General features: G+C 38.4%; 1 protein-coding gene across 4 annotated transcripts in view; it reads left to right on the top strand.

Moving 5' to 3' along the window:
• Nucleotides 1-1,107: 1,107 nt before the first annotated feature.
• The window catches only part of LOC131890387 (tachykinin-like peptides receptor 86C), a 21,697-nt gene continuing 1,836 nt past the window's right edge, over nucleotides 1,108-20,968 (top strand). Inside the window, exons 1-8 of one of the 4 annotated variants that reach the window (XM_059239728.1) lie at nucleotides 1,108-1,499; nucleotides 1,601-1,706; nucleotides 11,779-12,189; nucleotides 15,662-15,875; nucleotides 16,260-16,382; nucleotides 16,578-16,658; nucleotides 18,287-18,437; nucleotides 19,107-19,303. In XM_059239728.1, coding sequence (XP_059095711.1) covers nucleotides 11,949-12,189; nucleotides 15,662-15,875; nucleotides 16,260-16,382; nucleotides 16,578-16,658; nucleotides 18,287-18,437; nucleotides 19,107-19,303 — 1,007 coding nt within the window. In that variant the 5' untranslated portion in view covers nucleotides 1,108-1,499; nucleotides 1,601-1,706; nucleotides 11,779-11,948. Of the gene's footprint in view, nucleotides 1,707-11,778; nucleotides 12,190-15,661; nucleotides 15,876-16,259; nucleotides 16,383-16,577; nucleotides 16,659-18,286; nucleotides 18,438-19,106; nucleotides 19,304-20,968 lie in introns of all 4 variants that reach the window. The other 3 variants (XM_059239727.1, XM_059239726.1, XM_059239729.1) reach the window with 3 other exon arrangements.

Raw genomic sequence — 20,968 nt, 5'->3', positions numbered from 1 at the left:
TGATCACCTCGGACCAGGTCAATTATCCTCGGAAAAAAGGGCTGTGGTAACTCTGAGGCATTATTAATTCTGAGTGACCCTCTTGCCTTTGTCCTTACCATCTACTGAATGCTTATTGAAGCTACCTAAGGCCGAAAACACTGCTTTTCTTGTTTCGAACCATTTTTTCCTTAGGATAAGCAAGGAAACTATTTGAATCCATAACTTCACAAGATCATAGTGGCTTCTGTAGTGGGTGCGGAACCCATTCAAAAATTATTTATGGTTCATGTTTGTTAAAGTTTTCAATCTTAAGGCGCCGTCTATAGACGAAATGTTACATGAAGATTCAACTGCATAACATAACTGACCACAATCTATATCCACAATCTAAATGCGTTTTGCATAGCTTGGTCTTTTTGAGAAGCACAACGTATCTTCTAGATTTGAACAATCCTACTTTCTCTGGAGACGAGGAAATGCCTTTGGGTCTGTAATTAACCGGAACACATTTTGTTCCCCAATGTCGTAATCCCCAGATATGAGTTGAAATTTCGGATGAAAGTCGATTCCAACGAAAATAGTATGATTATGAATACAAGCAAATGGCATGATCCTCACCAAAAAGTTGGCCAAGCTAAAATTTGAACTTTAGATTTGTATTGAAGAAAGCCCAAGTTTGAAGTGAATAACGTTCTAAATGCAGAGATTCATCATGATTTAGGCAATAACTTCGAGATCAACTTAATCGTCAACAATTCACTATTACCTTGAACCGGAAGTTTAGGAAGGAATCGGAAGATCGGCAACTAGTACGGTTTTGAATAGATAATTATTAATTTTGACTTTATTAAACACAAAAGACTTCTCATAATATTTCATGTTCAGTTTGTAACCTGAATTTTAACGAAAGGTAAAACTGATTTTGATTTCATGGTAATACCATCAGTTCACATCTTACGCATTTAAGACCGTCTTTTACCATAGGTGCCGTCCTTTAAACGGATTGAACATCAAACGAGCTTTCATTGGCTTTCTGGTTTTGGATAAAGATCTTCTCTGGAATAGATTTCCCCCCACTTTAGACCCCTTTGATGCTTCCTTGTTTGCACTTCTCGATCTCTTTCGGACCAATATGTCTGCCTTCGAAAGATCGACTTTTGCCTTGTTCTTGCTTAGGCTTGTTTTTTGCCATATGCCAAAGACACGTCTTTCTTGAGCGGTGTTCAAACAGAGATGGATCTCTCGATCTCTTCTCTTGCTCGTACTCCTCCTTTTGCTCTATCCATCCATCCATCCATCCATCTACGAGTATGGCTGGCTCTGAAATTGGACGTCTCTGTTCTCTTTGCTCGGTCCGTTTCATCGCCGTCTGTCTGTCCGTCCGTTTGCGTGTAGTTGGAATTGACTTCTGGGAACGTGGAGCGGCTCATTCGTGATCTCGATATTGAGAAGGCCAGATATGTGACTTGTTTCCGTTTGAATGTATTTGCCAGTAGCCCCCAGGGAACTGTCCTCAAGTGAGCCGTGGAATTGCAATTCTTCCCATCAAAGCCTCACTTTTGTTTAGCTTGTGGGTGTGTGGGTGAGTGAGTGGTGTTCATCTACAATTTCTTTTAAGGACATTGAGGAAGCTGGAATGAAAAAGGACATATCATCCAATAGAGTCAGCACTCTACATGTACTCTCAACAGGCTTTGATGAGAAAAAGTAATTAGCACTTGGAGGTAAGAAGAAAGAGTATCAGATGTTTGTTAGACGAGGCTTTTTGTCCTCATTTCTTTCCATTTAGCTTTATATGATTCATATGGTCTTATAGCTTTGTGTCTCTTTTGCTTTGTTGACTCAGAATGGTTAACATTGTCAGCTACAATTAGGGTTTTGGCAGGACTTCAAAATGGGTATTTGTACAAGTATCATGCTCATTTATGTTGAACAGAGTTTGTTTTTCTACAAGATGAAGTATTTCAGGTGAAGTTTATTGCCCGCTCCAGAAGTTGATGATTGAGACTTGCCATTAGCTGAAGTTTGCATTTGGAATTCAACAATTTAGAGAAAGAAAGCTTATTTCATAACGAGATTTTCCTAGCAAAAAGATGAACACCTGGGGACAATCTTTCTGTTGTTTGTATGGGTTTTAGTAAGACCAGGGATAAGGAAACACATGGATTCATTGGCTTTTTGCAAAATCACTGATCATTTCATTCTATCCAAGCCATTGGGTGTGTTATTCTTCAAAGCAATTGAATGGCTTTGATATTGAAAGGCAATTTCACATTGACCACAACCACTATTAATTGTTAAGCTAGACACACTCTTACCATATGGCGTGGTTTACATGTAAGTTCATGTAGCACATATTTAGACATCTCATCAAGGACAGTTTATCAGCTTAATTGATATTTGATTGAATCAAACATTAAAGGAGAAATACCCTTGGTATACTTCGAGTACTTCTCCTGAAAGATGGTTGTGTAGGCTAAAGGCAATAATTTTTTTATGCAAACAACTAAACTCGTCTAATCCAAAACCAAGAGTGTCACATTTCAGCTCATTTTTGAGTAAGGTTTTTTTTTTAAATTTGGTTTTTCACGCGCTTTTCTAACCGCTACAGGAAATGCAATCCCCAGTACTATTAAAAGAAAAGATTATAATTCGTCTAATTATTACCTTTCAATCTTGAAATGATATTTGGCCTACCAACGAATTTGAGTAGGCAGACCGAGCTAGTCCTTGAATGTAGGGTTGATCTGGAATGCTATCTAAAAATTTGTCCAAGTCTGAGTTGAAAGATGGTACCAGATCAATAAGGCCTACCTTTTCCCTACAAATATTAGAGGGAAGCAAATTAAACAATGGAGGAGCCCGAGAAAGAATTCTAACTCATTGCATGACCAAAAATCTTACCCCATATTATGCTACTTTGCAAACTTCTAAGGTATTTATTCCTTTGCATTGGGTAGAAAACCGAAAACATTTCATCTATAAGAAAAAAATAATAATCAATGATTTAGTTAAATGTTGTGCCATCTGAAAGCTGATAACACAGCAGCAAAAAACAGGTATTCAGGTATTGTTTTCTTGGACACTAGAAGACCATTTGTATGTCGAAAAAAAAATAAGAAAATATTTTGTTACCAATTCCCAATAGACCATCGCCAGTGCTGTTTGGTCAACCGAGTGGTCGCTCGTCCGACATCTTTTTAAGTCTAGATATCCATGGGCTAGCCAAGTCTTTTTGTGCACCACTGTTTACTGAGGCTAGAGGTGGTATACATTTTGATGGAGACTCTCAATTGAGCTGCAACTTAAAATGTACGATTATGCCGGCTTGATCTCAGTCTCATGTATAGAGGAACGGGCCCAGACTACAAAATGGAATTATTCAATTCCTTGAAGCAACAGCTGTTTGTTAAGGTCTCGACTTATTTCAAGGGTGTTCACTTGTCATTTTGGACTTATCGAAATTACAGATTCAGCCCATTTACCGGTGAAAGAAATCTATCATCCAACTTGATTACTCCTTAACATACATAAAAGGTTTCTTTATTGTACATACAAACATGACCTCTCAAAAGATTGAGCTGCACGCGCTTCAAAATTGCTTTATGTTTGGCTCGAGTCAAGAATGAGAGTTTTCCACCTTAGTGTTCCCATCTATAATCCAGTGGTTCAGGACTTTTTATGAGTCATAGTGAGCACACAAATGCCCAAAAATAAAATACAAAAATACGAAAAGTGGGCATCAATATGCATATTTTTTTCATAAAACGTATGTCTTGAGGCATAGTTGAAAGATACCGAACAGCATTTTAGTACCATGACAAAGACGTTAATTTTAATTTACGTTGTTTTTTCGAAATTGACACGCATTTTACAGTTATGCAGCCTCCATGGCTTGACGTTTTAACTTCATTCATAGGCAATTTGAGTAGCGTTTTCTGTATAAAACAAGCTTTCGAAATGATAAGCCTCCGTGCAAAAGGCTGAAATAAAGTTTGGCATGAAAGCTCAAATTTCAGGCCAGCCTTCAAAAACAGAGGAGGTAAAACCTGACGTTTTGACAGTTTAATCAGTTCAATTTTCTTAATTCTTCGTTTGCCATTCTTGACCTTGCCAGTATAACACATTTGAGGAAAATATATATAACCTAGGTTTGATATTTTCTCTGCCAGAGCAATATGAAAAAGTAGACATAAATTGATTACTGGAACGAAAAGAGCAAAAAAAGGTTGAAAACCATGGTTTAGTCAAGCGAGCTTTCCTTAACCTTTCAAAAGGTTGAATTTGCTCTCAAAATACAAAACGTTTGTTTCAGATAAGTTCTTATGAAATCTGCCTCATCTTAAAAGTCGTGATATTGTTATCTTTGGGTAGGTGTCTAGGAATGTACATAAATATTTCTAATTTTGTTTGACCTTTTCTTTAATTTCAGGTGAAACATGAACCAACCAAGTAATTGGAATGCTTAAGAACTAATTAAAACAAGGGGGGATTTCCACCGCACATCTTTTCTTAACTTCGCCATCATTATGTTCACTGAAAATAAAGGTCTCGAAATCCACGATTCCAAGGAAAATACAATGCTCATGTGAGCACATCGATATTGACGTTTTTGATCAATTCACGGATGAATTGTGGGAAGTGAGTGTGCATATCAATTGTCTAAAAACTTCTCGTGGACATCGGTTAGTACTAGAGGGCTAGTGACAAGCCCTCTAGTTAGTACTGATGGGATCAAATAAATAATCACGTCTAAGGGTAAACACTTATCGAATGCAAATTAAAAAGAGGAGAACAACAGTTCTCAATTGACAAATGTGAACACAATACCAAAAACGATAACTTCGATTGGGGCTTCTTTTTTGTCAAAAATGCAAAATCGTTGCTTCCGACGGAGAAGTGGAAGAACTTAAAGGCCCGAGGCCCATTCACCTTTCCTTGCGGAATAAAGTGCCCCAACAACCCTAAGATAGGAGCTACCTACAGAGGCCTAAACTATAACTCTACGAGAACGAAAGGCAGTCGTGCTGGGTAGCTGTGGGCAAACATAGGAAATGAGAAGAAATAAGTATCTTGGTTTTATTTCAAACGAAAAGGGCCCTTTCACAAGCTCCAAGGTCAATGCGTACACAACCCAAGGGAAACCACACTTCATATCTGGACCTTCTCTCTTCTGATGCTCTTCGTTTTTCTTACTTGTATAGAGCTTTTCAGCGTGTTGAATGGCGCCCTCTGCTTCGTCCATATGCGAACAAACAAACTTGAGGAGCTCAGAGAAAAGTCATATTATATTTCATATTTTTTACTGAATATTATATTTGAAAATCTCTGAAACGTTTTAAAAATTATTTCCGTTTTTTTGGGGCCAAAATCCCTTATTTCTATTAAACGTTTGAATCTGTGTTTTTTTCTAATTTGCAACGCTGATCTGAAAAAGGGTCCGACAGTGTTCTTAAATGTTTGCTTGTTTTGAAAATAATGCACGCCTTTTGCAAAAACACATTTAAAAAAAGCTTATTGCCATCTGTTGAGTAGAACCAGATATTTTTTTGTTCGATTCTACTTCGAAATTTAAATCAGACTTAAAGGAAAATAGGTTTTTGTTATAATGCATCTCAAACTCGAATATTGAAGATGACTTGCGTTGGTAATTGAATTACGAATAATTCTAAATTTGTACTGTGTCAAAATAAAGTTGTGAGTGCCAAATTCTGTTTCTCTGTGTGCTCTTCTTTGTTTGCGTAATCTAGGTGTGTGCTATTTTCATTGTCGGCGTGTTTTTCAAAATCCCTTTACGATTTTTTGTGTGCCTGTTTTTATGTCGCCCTTTTTAGCGACAATCGAAGGAGGAAAGATATTAAAAAAGAAGAATATCGAGGCCCGAGATTTTATTTTCTTCAAAAGCAATTTGAAGGTTTTTTTTTACTTTTCAAGAACTTTTCATGTAGCGCAATTTTGAGTCAAAATGCTTTTGGTTTCAATGAAATTATTTCGATTAAGGTGTCCCTGCAATAACATACGGGCAATGCAAGAGGATTGCAAAAAACACGTTTCAAAAGCGTCGTGAATGGTAGTATCTAACGAAGAGTCCCAATTGCGCCGTGAAAGCATTTTCATGTTCTCGAAGACTCAAACCAGTTAAAGAAAATTGTCCAATTTGTTGCCCTTCACCTCGACCAGATTGTGTAAAAGCTGCCGACATAAATTATCTCATCAACCATTGAGTCCAGAATTTTCAGCAAATGTTAGTTCTAAAAAGTCTGTTCAATGCTTGGCAATTATTATCCTTTTACTTACCCTCAAACCCATTCCACCTGTTAAACGTAAGTAGTGTACATACATACTTTCTCAATCTTATTGACGAGTGATTTAACCGGAGAAATGAAAACATGAAGTCCACAAAAATAGCCGAACGCAGTGAAGCTTAGGAACTATATCTCAAATTGGCATTTGCCAAGATGAAACAAGGTCGAGCAACTTACTTCAAGACTGATGGAGAACGTTTTGTATTCCGTGGTGGCTTTTTGGTAAAGGCTTTCATTTCTTATTGTACATACTGCTGGGGATAACACTGAAATTTTCTTTCTTCTCGAATCCCGAATTGAGGGGCTCCTTGCCACAACGCAATAAAGAAAGCATAATTGTGCTGATACTTTGTGTGTTCTCCAGATTTTCCTGCCCTTGTGCTGTTTGGAGCCATGATCCTGTTTTATTGCTCTTTTTATAGATAGATGTGGGTGTCACCAAGTGTCACTTGTACTTCATTGTTCAAAGTCAATACAATCTCGGCAATGACGACAAACGACCTCCTCTGTACATATGATCAATGATGACTCCTCTTCAACAAACGAATTACTTCACATCTGGTAGAATTTTTGATGGTTTGAAGCTCGAGAAATTCGTTTTGCTAAGTGTACCACTTTTGTTTTCTGTTTACTAAAACCTCCACCGCCTCAAGACAACGCTTACAATTTTCATGCTTGAATGCATTCAAAAAATGTCCAAGCTCCAGTAAATACTGTTGCCCAAAATAGAAATTTGTCGAAACAAAATCATAACCTTGCCACAAGAGAACCAAGTTGGACATGTTTGTTTTTTGTTTGGATATTCATGGGCACTTTGTAAAGAATAGAAAATACTTGTAATAAAGTATGACCACATTCTATTCTTGCTGCTTGACAAGCGTTTGCCACGAGAGCATTAAGGAAAATGATCTCAATAAGTTAAAATTGGGTGACCAACTTCTGCACAATGCACACTTTCACTCTTATCGCTCAAAGCACCAAAACAAAAGCAAAAGCTCATCTCCATATATATGTAACATTCTTTTTTACAGACAATTATGATGCTGGGATTTTCCACACTTCAAAGTGGATACAAAAGCCCCCTGAAACTGTACGTCTTCAAAAGCATTCATGAGCTTTGTCCCTACTCAGGTTTTGAAGACAATTGTAGCCACCGTTGAGGCTTGATGTTACTGATAGGGACCAAATAAATAATCACTGGAAGTTGCAACTAGGGCTGCCAATTTACATTTTCAATGCCATATGACAATACTGGGGGAATGTTGGAAACCCGTTAATTAGCCTCAAAAAGTAACCTTGATTTTCCTTTCGTCAGGGTTGCTGTTGCTCAGACTTAGCATTTTACGCGGCGATGTAGTCGCTGGGTGCTTCACTTTTCAAGTTTTTCGGCAACCTTGACTTTGAAAATCTATTTGATGTCATCACTACTTAATGTGCGTTTTCAGAGCACCTGCAAGACCTCGAGAATCCAAGTTAGCTCTTGGTAAACAATAGATACTTTGAGATTTTTCTTTTTGGTTGCTGGAAGGCCGCAAATTGTGTGCGATGAGGGTTGACTTTGAACACATTTATTAACGTGATTCTCAAAATGTATTTTGTAATTTCGAATTGAAGGAGACATTGGGTTGATGGCTTGTTTGACTACTTTGTTTGACACAAAGCAGCGCCATCCTGCCACCCTACTATCAAAATACATTTGTAATAATTCAAAACAATTCCTCACCTGGCATGGGAGAGTGTCGCTTCTCTTCCAAGAGCTTTATTTCGAACAAAAATAAATGCCCTGTCTTCTTTCTTGGACTGATTCCTTGTTCAATTTGCTACCTTCTAATATTTGGAGTAACCACAGAGATGTTGGTAGGTTAACAGGTTTTAAGTCAGATTCGAGGCAAGTTTCATTAAGTTAAGGCTTAGACGATACCCAGAATGAGGATTCGCTCAGCATTTTCGCCAGTGTATATTCATACTGGTTAACGTACAAGTGCTAAACTCCGAGGTAAGAGCCTTAAAAGCAGGTGTTTGGACCAATTCTTTGATTAGCATTCTGAACCAACTGAAATTATTTCTACACATATGTGCAAATTTTGCTTAGGAACCATGTTAGCCGAGTGGTCTTATGCACACGATAGAGGCAAGACATGATACCCGAGAGAGCGTGGGTTTGAATCCCGCCATCAGAGGCTAATCTATTCTAATCAACTCAAATACTTTGGTTTGTCGTTAACATTTTTCTGTATGTAGAAATGAATTGGTCATAATCGTTCATTTCGAAGGTATTGAAGATTAAATGCCCTTAAAGATCCGATTTAAAAAGAAACAGATCAAAAAAAACCCGCTCAAAATGCTTGCTTGCTCCTCTCCGTTCTCTGTTTTTAGTTGAAAATGCTTGACAAATTCTTTCTTAAGCATCTTTAGTTTTGAAAACCACGCACTTGTACCAACATACCTTTGTTTGATTTCTGCTCTTAAGCTGAATTCTAATGAACAGTTAATCGAAGTTTTTTGTTGATTTGCAAATCCAGTTAGAGAGCGAGCGACTGGTTTGGGTGAGTCTATCTTAAAGGTAATCCATCAATATCAAATAAGGAGCTGACTTAGCTTTCCTGTTGTGTTCACCTGAGAAGAAGCATATGGAACTGGTGCTTCAAAAAAGGAGAGCAAGAGCTACCCATAAGTTTTCGACCTCCTCGGTTCGATGAGCAGTGATTTGACTACTCATCGTTTTTGAAACGCTTCAGAAGTCTCAAAATAGGGTTGCCATGTTCAAAAGCGAAGCCTCTCTGATTATAGACGCCGAACATCGATTTTCCCATCTTCTTTTCATCTTTTCTCAAAGAAAGAACCACTCGCTGAGTGAACTAGCAGGTACAGAAAGGAGATTGGTTCAAAAGAATTATCCAAATTTTACGCCCAAAAACGCCCATTACCAGGTTATGAGGAATCAAAGGGCCAAACCAATCCATTTTTTTGAGAGTTGAAGCAGTCTTTGTTTCACTACACAAGAATCAAGGTTGATTTGAGGGTTTGCACTCTCACTGGATTCTGAATCCATAGCAAACAGCAATATGATTCAAAATAACAATTGACAGCCTTGTAAAAAAAACGATAACATAACTAAAAGGTATTAAAATTAGCCAAATTCAGTTATAGAAACATAAAATACTCAAACATATCCCGAGCTTTCAATTCGCCTAAAACAATTTTGATTTGGCTTTTTCATCTTATCAAGACATTATGTCTATTTATTTAATAATGACAAGCCTGATCTTAAAGAATCAACAAAGATGTGTGATCTTCAATATTGTATTGGTAAGGTTGATCAACGGGAACCATGCAGGTTCAAATTGTATATCTTGTGTTCTAGGGACCAGAAATAAAGCCATCATCAAGGACAGTTATCAAGTAGGGCTAGTAAGTTTTCAAACTTCAAACTCGACATTGGTGGCTTACCAACTACCTTTGCAGGCAGATTGATCTCATGATGATATTCCGGTACAAATATGTTCAGGATTTCCGATAAATTGCGAAATTCGTCTCCCATAAGATTCTTTCTTTGAGCAGGGATTACTGCTATGGGCAACTTGAATAGACAAGCCACTAACATGAACCACTGGAATATGGATGGGGAGCCTACAGCCAAGAATTAACCCTTCGGAAATGAGTGAACGCGTTGCATTTTTTTCAAATGAGACCATTCTCAGCTGAATGAAAAGAAGTATTTTAAATTTCAACGCAAACGAATGACTGAGTCAATGAGGACGTTTAGGCAAGCTCAGGCAGGTTTGTTTGTTTGCTGGTACCAATGTCAGTGATGTAAGTTTTGGGATTCAAGCACGTTTTTGAGAAGCTGACCCATGTTTCATTTTGCTACATGAGGAAAGGTCAGCTGTGTTAAACTTGTTAGAAACACCAACTTTGCATCACTGACATTGGCAGGCACGTTTGTTTATTGATACCAGAGCTTGACTAAATGTCGGAATAGCTAATATATTTGTGGTTTGTCCGCTTGACTCCTTCAAAGAACCAATTACATTCTGCGTCGCTTGAAATTCTCAACTCAGAGTTGGCAAAGCGATCAAACTAGAGGGCTTGTCAGAGAAGAGTCACTCCAACCAAGCCACTTGACACTTTGCTTTGAGCACATTTTGGTAGTTGGGCAGCAGGGTGTCGGACTGATCGACTTCTCTTGCGTTTCTCAGTTTCAACCAAAGCAGACAAATGAGCCATCAATTCATTGGCTCCCTGAATTGGCAACTTGATTTTGAGAATCACGTAACTAAATTTGTTCAAAGCCGATCCCCATCGCACACACCAGGCAGCCGCGAGGGAGCCAAAAAAACTCAGAAATCTCGTGAATGTCGTTTCTCTGACTAGCCCTCTAAATCAAACAGTCAAGAAAGCCACGAAAATATCAGCTAATTTCTTCCTTTACAGTTCAATGCCTGCTCTCTGAATTAGATGTATAGGTTTTTAATTTGACAATTGTAGATTAGAAGAGCGGGGCAGAGACGTGACATAGTGGGTAGAGTAGTTTCCTGGCATGAAACAGGCAACCAGTTCGATTTTCCTCCCTGACCAGAATCTGTGCAGTAGTTTTGTAGAAAAGAGTTTAATCGGTTGATACGAATTCAATATAAACTTTTAGCCAAGACCTTAGAAGCAACATTGAGAGTGAGTGGTTCCTTTTTGGGAGTTCCTCAAGATTCAGAATGTTTTTTTTTTCGCTCTTTCGATAGCGAATGTCTAATCACCTTTGTAAGGACCCAGGTACACACTATGTCAGAAATGAAGGGCCTATTTATTGTCTATGATTGTCTTAAAGTCGTTGTGGCGAAAGTAGAAAGTCATTGGTCTCCCTTGAGAGCTCGAGAAAAAAGTTTGAGCACGCTTTCGTTCCAACTCGAGAGACAAAAAGTGAGAATCTCGAAGAGCTTATGAAAGTTCTATATCTTCACCAGCTTCAAAATCGGATGGAGGAAGTTAGCAATCCACGACCATCCAGATGTTTTCCTGGTCTTGTGAGAGTAAAATAATACATTGCCGAGTAAATATCCCGGTTGCCCGATCCACTCAAAGCTCATTACTCTAATGGACTCACATTGCTTCAACACCTCTTCCTCCTACGATGATGTGTAACGTGTAATTGAATTGAGTTCTTCTGGCTACTTGTGCTTATTCCAAGTCTAAGTACGCGACGTTTTCACCTACCTTTGAAGTACACACGAGATAGGAGAATCCTATGTGAATGACCTACAATGGGAGGTTTGGGTTTGTAGAATTGGTTCTCCTAATCACTCAATTCAATTCCGATCCAATGAGGCTCTTGTCTTTTTAAGTTAAGCTGATTTGAGCATTTATGGATCCTCCGGGCCTCGGGTTGAAGCTCCAAAGCTCCCAAGAAACTTCGCCAATAGTGATGATTGAGTCTTAACTTGAGCGTGGGCTCAAAAAGTGAGGCTCAAAAGTTTTCCATTCCCACATTCTCTTGCAGGACTCCCCATGTACCTACAAGAATGACAAAAAGCCCAAAGGGACGAGGCATATTCTAAATTTGCAAGAGGTCAATCAAAGCAAGATTGGAACTTACAACCAACTTGTTCTGATTTCAATCAACGGAGATAAGAAATCCCGACCTTCACACAAAGAGAGGACAACTGCAAGATGGCGTCTTTCTTGGAATCGAGAAATGATTCGGAGGGTGATCCTTTGCCCGACTTTCAAGAGCGAAATGTCACTGGATCATGGCACGAAGAATCAGTCATGAGTGAACCAAACCCGAATCCCGATGACTTGAGTGGCATGACCATGGAGCTCTGGGTCAGAATCCTGTGGGACATGATGTTCATATCCATCATTTCAGTGGCCATTATCGGGAATCTAATCGTACTCTGGATCATCATCGGTAAGTTTGAAATGTTGGATCATTAAACAATAGTTCTTGTCAAACAAAAGAACTTGTTAGGAACAAGGGTGGAACAATTGGACCATTTCAATCAGAAGTGGAACAATTGTGAAGATATTGCTAGGATAAAAGTACGAACAAGAGGGATCTCATTATATTCTGTTATTGTAAAGAGTTTAAAGGTGTGTGCAAATTGGATTTAAGAAATAGATATTGATAGAGAAATAGACCCCAGTACGTGACTTTTTGCGATGTGATTTGAAATATCATTCAAGCTATGCCTTATCGAAAACGCTGTTTTTTTAAGATTGGTTGTTAGATTTGATTTTTATTATTGGAGTGTTATTTTGCAGGTTGTACTATCCAAATCAAATTGCGTTTGAAGGCTTATTAGTAGTGATCTTCAATAAAGCAAAATATGTGGACAATTTGCAAGTTTGGGGAAAAGATGTCAAATTCAAAGGAAAGTGCTAATAAAACTGATACAATTTATGATTTAAATGGGTTTTTTAACTATTGTTACTGAAGTTTTAGTCTGACCAAGGCCTTTTCATCCAAAGTAATGGATGGAACATTTGTTCTTTTATTTCGTTGCCTGTGAGGGGGTTTCTCTTGCTTAAGAGGAGATCGTTGAAGGTGCTCAATGCCCACTTGACATCCACAGATGTCATACGAGCACAACTGAGGCTGGCAATGATTTTGAGATCTCAAAGGCATTCTTCCTCCAACAGAGTAAGGCTTTCCCTGAACACCACGAAGCTGGCCTTGATCATGGCGAGGTCTTTGGAGATCTCTGAGTCCTCAAAGAGCTCCTTGAAAACTCCGATGGACTTGCCATCGTCAGGGAGATTCTAGAAAAAGGTCGTTCTCAATGGAGTAGGTGTGGAACCGCCTCAATCTCTTTTGAGTTAGGACTGAGTGAATAAACCCACTGCTGCAGTCAGGTTGTTGATGGTGCTAAACCCAGGCCAGGCTGTTTGAAGTCTCATCCATGGACAGGAACTAGGACTGGCCAATCAGCTTCCCTTTCATTTTGCCCCTCATGGTCTTTCTTTACTTCTCCAGAGTAGCTTTCAAGGTGATGGCCTTTTTGTATAGTTCCCCCAGAGGTTCTCCAGTTTCTTGTTCTTGATTTTACACAGGTGGAATGTTCGCCGAGACAAGGACTTCTAGAGACGTGGACTGCAAACGGAAGGATTTTTTAGCTCTTAAACTGTTCACTTAATTCCAAATAAGCGCTTGATACGACTACAAGATCTGGTTGAATGGATGAACTTGGCCCAATTTGAGCCCAAAACTATGCATAGGGAACTCAGGAAATAAGTCCAAAGTTATGTTGTAAACACTACATAAAATTCGAATTTTCGGCCTGCTCTTTGTCAGCCACATAAGTTTTTGACAACATAACTTTGAAACGAACCACTCTACAGGTAAATAAAATAAAGATGACTTGTCTTCAATTGAGATGGTCTGCGTTTCTTATTTTATTACTTTAATTCGAAAAATGGCTTAGAGTTGCTATGACTAAGAGGAAGCTCGTTCACAGTCCATATTTCTAGAAGTTCGTGGCCGAGACCAGACAGCTTTGTCAAGATCCTGGTCTAAAATTATGTCATTATTGTTGTTTAAGGGATTTATTGTGAGGAGTTGTTGTAAGACATTCATACAATGCAAATACGGTTAGATCACATCTCATTCATTTTAATATGAGCTCATGACTCGCTAATGATGGACTCCCTGAAACTCTCCGATGATCATAAATGCCGATAAGTACAAACCACATCGAAGGGCACAAGTAACAAAATATGAGAATGAATACAAAGGCTAGGTCTGTTGGCTGTCTTGTGATTTCTGATCAATCAACCTTGAACTGGTTTAAGGGCTTACGAGCAGTATGAGCTCCAAATTTTTCCAGCTTATCTTTTGATTGGTTATACACAGTGGCAGTCTACGATGAAGGAGATTTACTGACGGATTCGTGAGGTAGCCAAGTCGTTCCAAAAATATTCATGATATTAATGTATTAACTATAGTATAGCTATCCGTGCATGTCTCGACTGACGAGCCATTGAATAAGGACAATTGAGTTACATGAGAACCACGGTTAACATATCCTCGATTTGCATCCTCGTATAGTACAGATATCAATGCTATTCATTCATATCTATTGAAGTATCTTCAAGAGACATCAGGCTCAGACTTCGGGCACCTACCCACTTTCTCATTACAATTAAATCATTTTTAACTCCTCCATCAACGTACTATATGGTTTGTCTCACGTTTGATTCGGAAGCTTGGAGATTAGCTAATTAATCGAGAGATTTGGAGCCGTACAGGAGAATAAAACCAGACGTGTTCTAGAGCACGACTGCACATTGTGTAATTTAAAGGTTACATTTTCTGTTACGAACTAGTGTTTTATGAACCAAAAGCGACACTTGCGAGCCTTCAACGCAAACAACTTGGGATTGAGTCTAATATCAAGGCTCAACAGATGGATACTTTTTTAATATTGGCCTATGAATTTCAAGGGTATAATCAGTTTTCATTTTTTCTAATAAGTCATTCAATTCATTGACTAAATATTGGGGTTTATGCATTGTTAACAAGGGTAGAAGGCATTTTTGGCATACAACTAGATTAGTAAATTGCCTTGAAATACTATGCCAATTTCATATTCCAGTAATTGTTAAATTTAAGATCACATTTTTTTTTGGTTTGGTTTTTCACGGGCTTTTCTAACCGCTACAGAGAATGCTATCCCCAGTACCATTAAAAGAAAAGGTTATAATTCGTCTAACTATTACTTTTCAATTTTTATATGATATTTGGTCTACCAACGAATTTGAGTAGACAGACCGAGCTAGTCCTTGAATATTGGGTTGATCTGGAATGCTATCTAAAAATTTGTCCAAGTCTGACTTGAAAGATGCTACCGGATCAATAAGGCCTACGTATTCCCTACGAATATTAGAGGGAGGCAAATTGAACAATGAAGGAGCCCGGGAAAGAAGAGAGTTGGACTTCATTGTTTTAACTAGCCTGGATTCTCGAGGGCTAAAAGGTGCTCTCAAAACGCACATGAAGCCTCTACGGTCCCCACAATTGACCCTAAATCCTGGGTTGGGACAGAGCTCATGAATGCTTTTGAAAACGTACAATATCAGATACCTTTCGTACCTTCTTTGAATACTGTACAATCCCAACCTTTTTAACCTCTGCCAATATGAGAGCTCTCTCATGTCCTTAATGTTCCTAATACATCTTTGGACTTGTTGGACCTTTTTCAAACCTGCTGAACTCATTGGAGCCCAAATGGGTGAAGCGTATTCCAGATGTGTACCTAGGCCGATCTTGTTAGATCTTTTTTTCAAATTACTTCTCACTCCTAAAACATTCACTCGCTCTACGTAGTTCAACAAAGGATTGTGCCACTCGACCTATATCGCTCTCTCTTGACTTCGATTTGTAGCTCATCGTTGCATGCGAACCATCCCCAATACGTTCATCGCTAATATGAGCCTCTCTGATCTCCTGATGGCCACTTTCAACTGCATCTTCAATTACATCTTCATGCGAGACAATCGCTGGGACTTTGGAGCTGCTCACTGTACGATCAACAACTTCTTAGCCATCGTTACTGTCTCTGCTAGTGTCCTCAATCTGACTGCCATGTCGATTGACAGGTAAGAGCCATCATAATGTACCTAAACATATTTTCCCAAAGTCATGCTATTTCTCATCCCTAATAATTACCTACTCGAGGGAAGCCGTGAACAGGTCCCGCAGGAAACGGTTAATTAGCCGTGCCTTTATTCCCTAACCAGAGTATGGAATTTCAGAAATCGGATGCTACTTGCGGCCTCATTAGCGAGCATGGCGTTACTCGTTGGTGTTTTTTTTCTTTTAGAATGGGATGAAAGGCGGAAAGGCTTCTAAGGCCTCAAGTCAATTGGCCATGTTACGTAATAAAGGCTTTCAAGGTCTCCAAAATGAAACTTCAAACCTTTTGTGTGGCATATGACGTGCGTGATTGTTCCTAAACCACCTCAGTTTTGTTCATGTTTCAGATATAAGGCCATCGTATGGCCTTTGAAGGCTAGAAGCACCAAATATTGCGTGGGATCCTCGATTCTGGTCATGTGGGTTTCGAGCTTCATCCTGGCCTTGCCGGCCATCATCTTCTCGTCAAAGTAAGAGAAACACATCTGGAGTTCGTTTCATTGCCATCTGCCAAATTAGATAATGCGCCCTCTTGATGCGTTCCAAGACCTAAATGGTCCACATTTTCGTCATTGTGGTCCAATATGGAGGCAGTTTGGACAAACAGATGTATTGAAAATAGATATCAAGAGCAAATCTCGTAATGCCAAGAAATCTTGTTTTAGGGTGCTGATTTCGAAGAACCGATATGTTTGCGTGATGGTTTGGCCTGATGGCATGCCAGGAGATTCATACCAAGATCATATGTAAGTTGAGATTCTTTCTAATGAATTATTCATTCTAATCAATTGAGCAATGTCCTTTGGGAACTTGAGATTCGACGACTCATCGTCTGATTTGCTTGGTTTTCAATGAAGCTTTATTGCGCTTTTGCAAAAACGGTTGTTATTGTTTTTAAAAGATTGATTAACTTGTGCTTTGGTTTCCACTTTGTTGATGAGAGTAGCATTGTTCCCATGAACTCAAATTTTAACGAGGGAACGTTATGTTCAAATGTGTGTTGAGCAAATGTTTTAGCGCTCTCATGTTGGCTTTGCTGGGAAAGAATATGCATTCATCTTCTCTACGAATAGTTTAAAAAATGCAGATTGGTGCCAAAGATAAAAGTTAAATTTACAAAAAGTGGAAGGTTTCAAGTTCATTCCCATCCAAAAGTGTGGTCAAATGAGTAGTAATTGGCCCAAACAATAACAAAGCATAAATTTCATCGCTATGTCATAAGAGCGCTTGTCTTACATGGAAAGAAACAGACCTTTATTTATGTCTTACTTAATCCTAAACTAGTGATAAAGCGAGACCCTGCATTTTTTTGAAGCCCTGGTGTGACAGTAATTCCCCTATAATTTATTATCCATCGTGCATGTTGTGGTATTCTATGACTTCAATCGGGTTTTCCCTCTCCACATGCATTTCTGTGAAAAGCGATAGCTGAAACTAGGAAACCTAAATATACTACTTCTCGTTGCTCTTGACCCAATGTCACGCCCGTGTTACACATGTAAAACTGCATAAGCTTTGATTCAATTTTTGAATTCTCACATGTTTATTCGTAAGACATTTTCTTTATACTTAACCGTTACTGGGAAAAGAATCCCAAGTAATTCAAAATAATAAAGAATGGATACTAATTATGTAGATTTCGATTCACATAACATCTAATCCACCAACGAGTTAGAGTTGGAGGATTTGGCTAGTTATTGAGTGAAGCATTGATCCAGAATTCTGGTCAACATGATCAAAGCCCACATATAGTATTCCTCTGGAATATTTGAGGAAAGTAAATTGTGCAATGAACGTTCCTAAATGAGAGGATATTGATACAAAGAAATCATTGTAGTACAGGATGAAAGCCTATCTGTGTATTATTATACATATGTTCTCGTCAGTCATCAAATAGTTTTAGAGCGAAGGAGAAGATGATTGTGGAACACACAATATCTTGTTCTTAGGCGAACGCAAATACTAAAAGATATTTTCCTTATTAGGCGGTATTAAAAACCAGTTAATGAGACGCAAAAGAAGTATTTTAGGTGATCCCCTTTCATCATGTGTTAATATTTTTCTATTTCAGTTTTAATTCAAATTACAATTTTCGACTCATCACTAAACGAGAACAGCGACAACACATCTCGTAAGCTTGGCCGCAAAATAATGAGCTCTTTGAAAGCTTGTTTTCGAAACCGTATCATCAACGGACCAAAGGGAACAGATCCTACGTACATCGTAGGATTTCTTTTGTTTGTGTGACAGTTGTTGACCCAATAATTTACAGACTTATTTTGATGTTAAACTTTCACTAATCTTTGCAACTCTTGACAGACCACGTGGAGAAGTTTTCCAGATATTAAATATACTCTGTGAATTTTTCTTTCAGATACAATATATGCTTCTTGGCCCTCACTTACCTGTTGCCCATTTTGGTCATTGGGGTCTGTTCCACTCATATGAGCCTTATTTTGTGGTGGAGGCCTGTTGTTGGCGTGATCACACCACAAATAGAGCGAGCTCGGAGGAAGAAAATGAAGGTGAGCAAAACAAAATACTGGATTCATTTCCATTAGTAATAAGTTCGGAATAAAGAAGATGTATATGATACTAAATATAGCCATGGTTTATCATCTATTAACTGTTTGTTATGAAGACGAGATGAAAAATAGGGCAAGTGTTTTTATCTTCTTAAAAAGCAAAGAAAAGCTAGTGTTAGTTGAAAGATGCAAATAGTGTTGAAACGTGAAAACCACGTATTGTTTTCAAAGCTAACTTTACTTACTTCAAGCAACCCGCTGCATTCTTCTATCTCTTATCATTACAATATTAATGATGATTGTATCTAATTCCAAAAAAAAAATTGCCCCCATTTTTGTTGTGCTGATCTCTCAAGCAGGGATTCGCATAAATATGTTTTCTTTTTTACACTTATTGGTCTCTCTTAGCTTATCCTCTTCGCTTTACAAACTATTCTACGACCAAGCAACTTCTTGGGTCAGACAAACTTTCTGGATCCAACAAGAAGAAGTAGTTTCTTTTCCCAGAATTGCTAGGCCTCTCTGTGAGTGGAAACCATGAATAGCTTTGGCGCTTGTTGTCGGAAATGAGTTCCAATATGACAGGATTGTTTGCCTCCTATATAAGGGTGTGAAAGCAACGTTAATTCATTGTTTACATACATTCATGTTCCTTTTCTTCGCTTCCAGGTTGTGAAGATGTTAGTTGTACTTACCGTGATCTTTGGTCTCTCTTGGTTGCCCTATCATCTCTATTTCCTGTGTTTGTACTATAATCCCAGTTTGAGTAATATGACAGGGATTCAGCACATCTTTCTGGCCTTTTATTGGCTGGCAATGTCGCATGCAATCGTCAATCCTCTGGTTTACTACTACATGAACTCAACGTAAGTCTGGGATTTAGGGATATGCAATTGCTGTGTTGTTTTCAGCATTTCGTGGGAAAACACATTCAGCTTTTTTTTTATATACGTACACGTTCAGTAGAGTCATAGGCTAAGAGAAACAATTACCCTAGCCCAACGCACAATGTTGGATTGAACTTGTTTTTTTATGGTTTTACTTCCACACTTTTGGACCTCTACACCAATCTCATCCAGCCTAACAAAAGTTCTTGTTATATTTTCTGACCTTATTCCACAGATGATTACTATAAATGGCAGACGAATATGTACGTAATAATAATAATAATAATTTGTATTTGACATTTCTGAATCAAAATGACTAGAATGCCAATAATCATCATTGCAATTCCTTTGGTTTCAATCGTAACTAAAATGGCAATTACTTGGAAATCTGTTGCTCCATGTTAGTTCGCCCATCCTTTTAAGTAGAGTACAGACTTGACTAATTACAAAGAGGAGTACATATTAACACGAAAATATTTCTTGACGATCGACACCTGTAAATGCTGTCGATAAGCTTGGAGTGTGTCAGCACTTTTCCCACCCTTTGGAGGATTTCTGTAATGCTTTACCCACATGAGTATCAAGTTTCAAAGGAAAACACGTGATCCGATCTGTCAAAGCCGTCCAAGTTTCTGCAAGATTATTTTGATCCAGGACATTGAAGCTCCCTCGCGCTGGATTCGTGACAGCCTTCGTTGATCCCAAAGGCTTTCATCATCATCTAGGGCATCATTTGTCGGCCTCATATTGATTAAAGTGCAAGCCTGGGCCTTCGAATTCCATCTCATTGGTAACTGGCCAGTGAACTCTTGCGAAAATGCTGACTAAACATGATTTTTTCCTCCAATATAACAATGATTCCTACAATTTCCTCATATTCGATTTTCTCTCGTTGGATTAGCATTGGTCCAACCTTGCCAATAGCTTACCTTTATTTTTATGAATTGAAAATGATCAGGGCGAGTCAACAAGGAGAGCTTCGGAGCTTTCCATCAACCAACCACTTTCACTCAAGGTTACTTAGTCTATTTGACCATTACTTCTTCATGGTCAATCGTCATAGAACCTTCATGTCTTTGTACTTTCTTGACCAGAGGCTTCTTACCTGATCCATCCAACACTTAGCAGGCAAAAAGACCCTCAGAAAATTCAGGCATGTCTTGGGGATGAATCTATAATAAAATTTCACTCTTTGTAGTAACCATACCTATTCTTTAACAAGTCAATGGATTATTTTGGGTGTAGATGAACCGGTGGGCGGATATGGAGTTTGTTTGACAAGAGGGTGAATAATCGACTAAAATATCCTCACATCTTGTACAAATGTTTTCCTTTTTGATATAGGTTGATTAATCATTGCTTTTTATAAACCATTTTTTAAAAAAGTCGTTCAATTTTGACATGTCATCCTCTTGCTTTATTTTTTCGATGGTTTCTATTCACACATTTCGGCCTTGATGGTGCTTATTGATAAACAATTCACAATGTTTAACAGTATGATATACATAAGAAACAGTAAGGGGTGAACCAAGGGACACAGACAAACAAGAACTTATATTTCAGCCCTCGATTAAGCCTAAGAAACCCCTAAACATCCTCGCAAACTGAATAAAAACGTGAAGTCAAGATTGTTGAGTCTGAAGT

Source organism: Tigriopus californicus, chromosome 11 (genome assembly GCF_007210705.1).
Source record: "Tigriopus californicus strain San Diego chromosome 11, Tcal_SD_v2.1, whole genome shotgun sequence".
Taxonomy (NCBI): Eukaryota; Metazoa; Arthropoda; class Copepoda; order Harpacticoida; family Harpacticidae; genus Tigriopus; species Tigriopus californicus.
The sequence above is the reverse complement of the archived record's forward strand: the minus strand, read 5'-3'. Positions and strand labels throughout refer to the sequence as shown.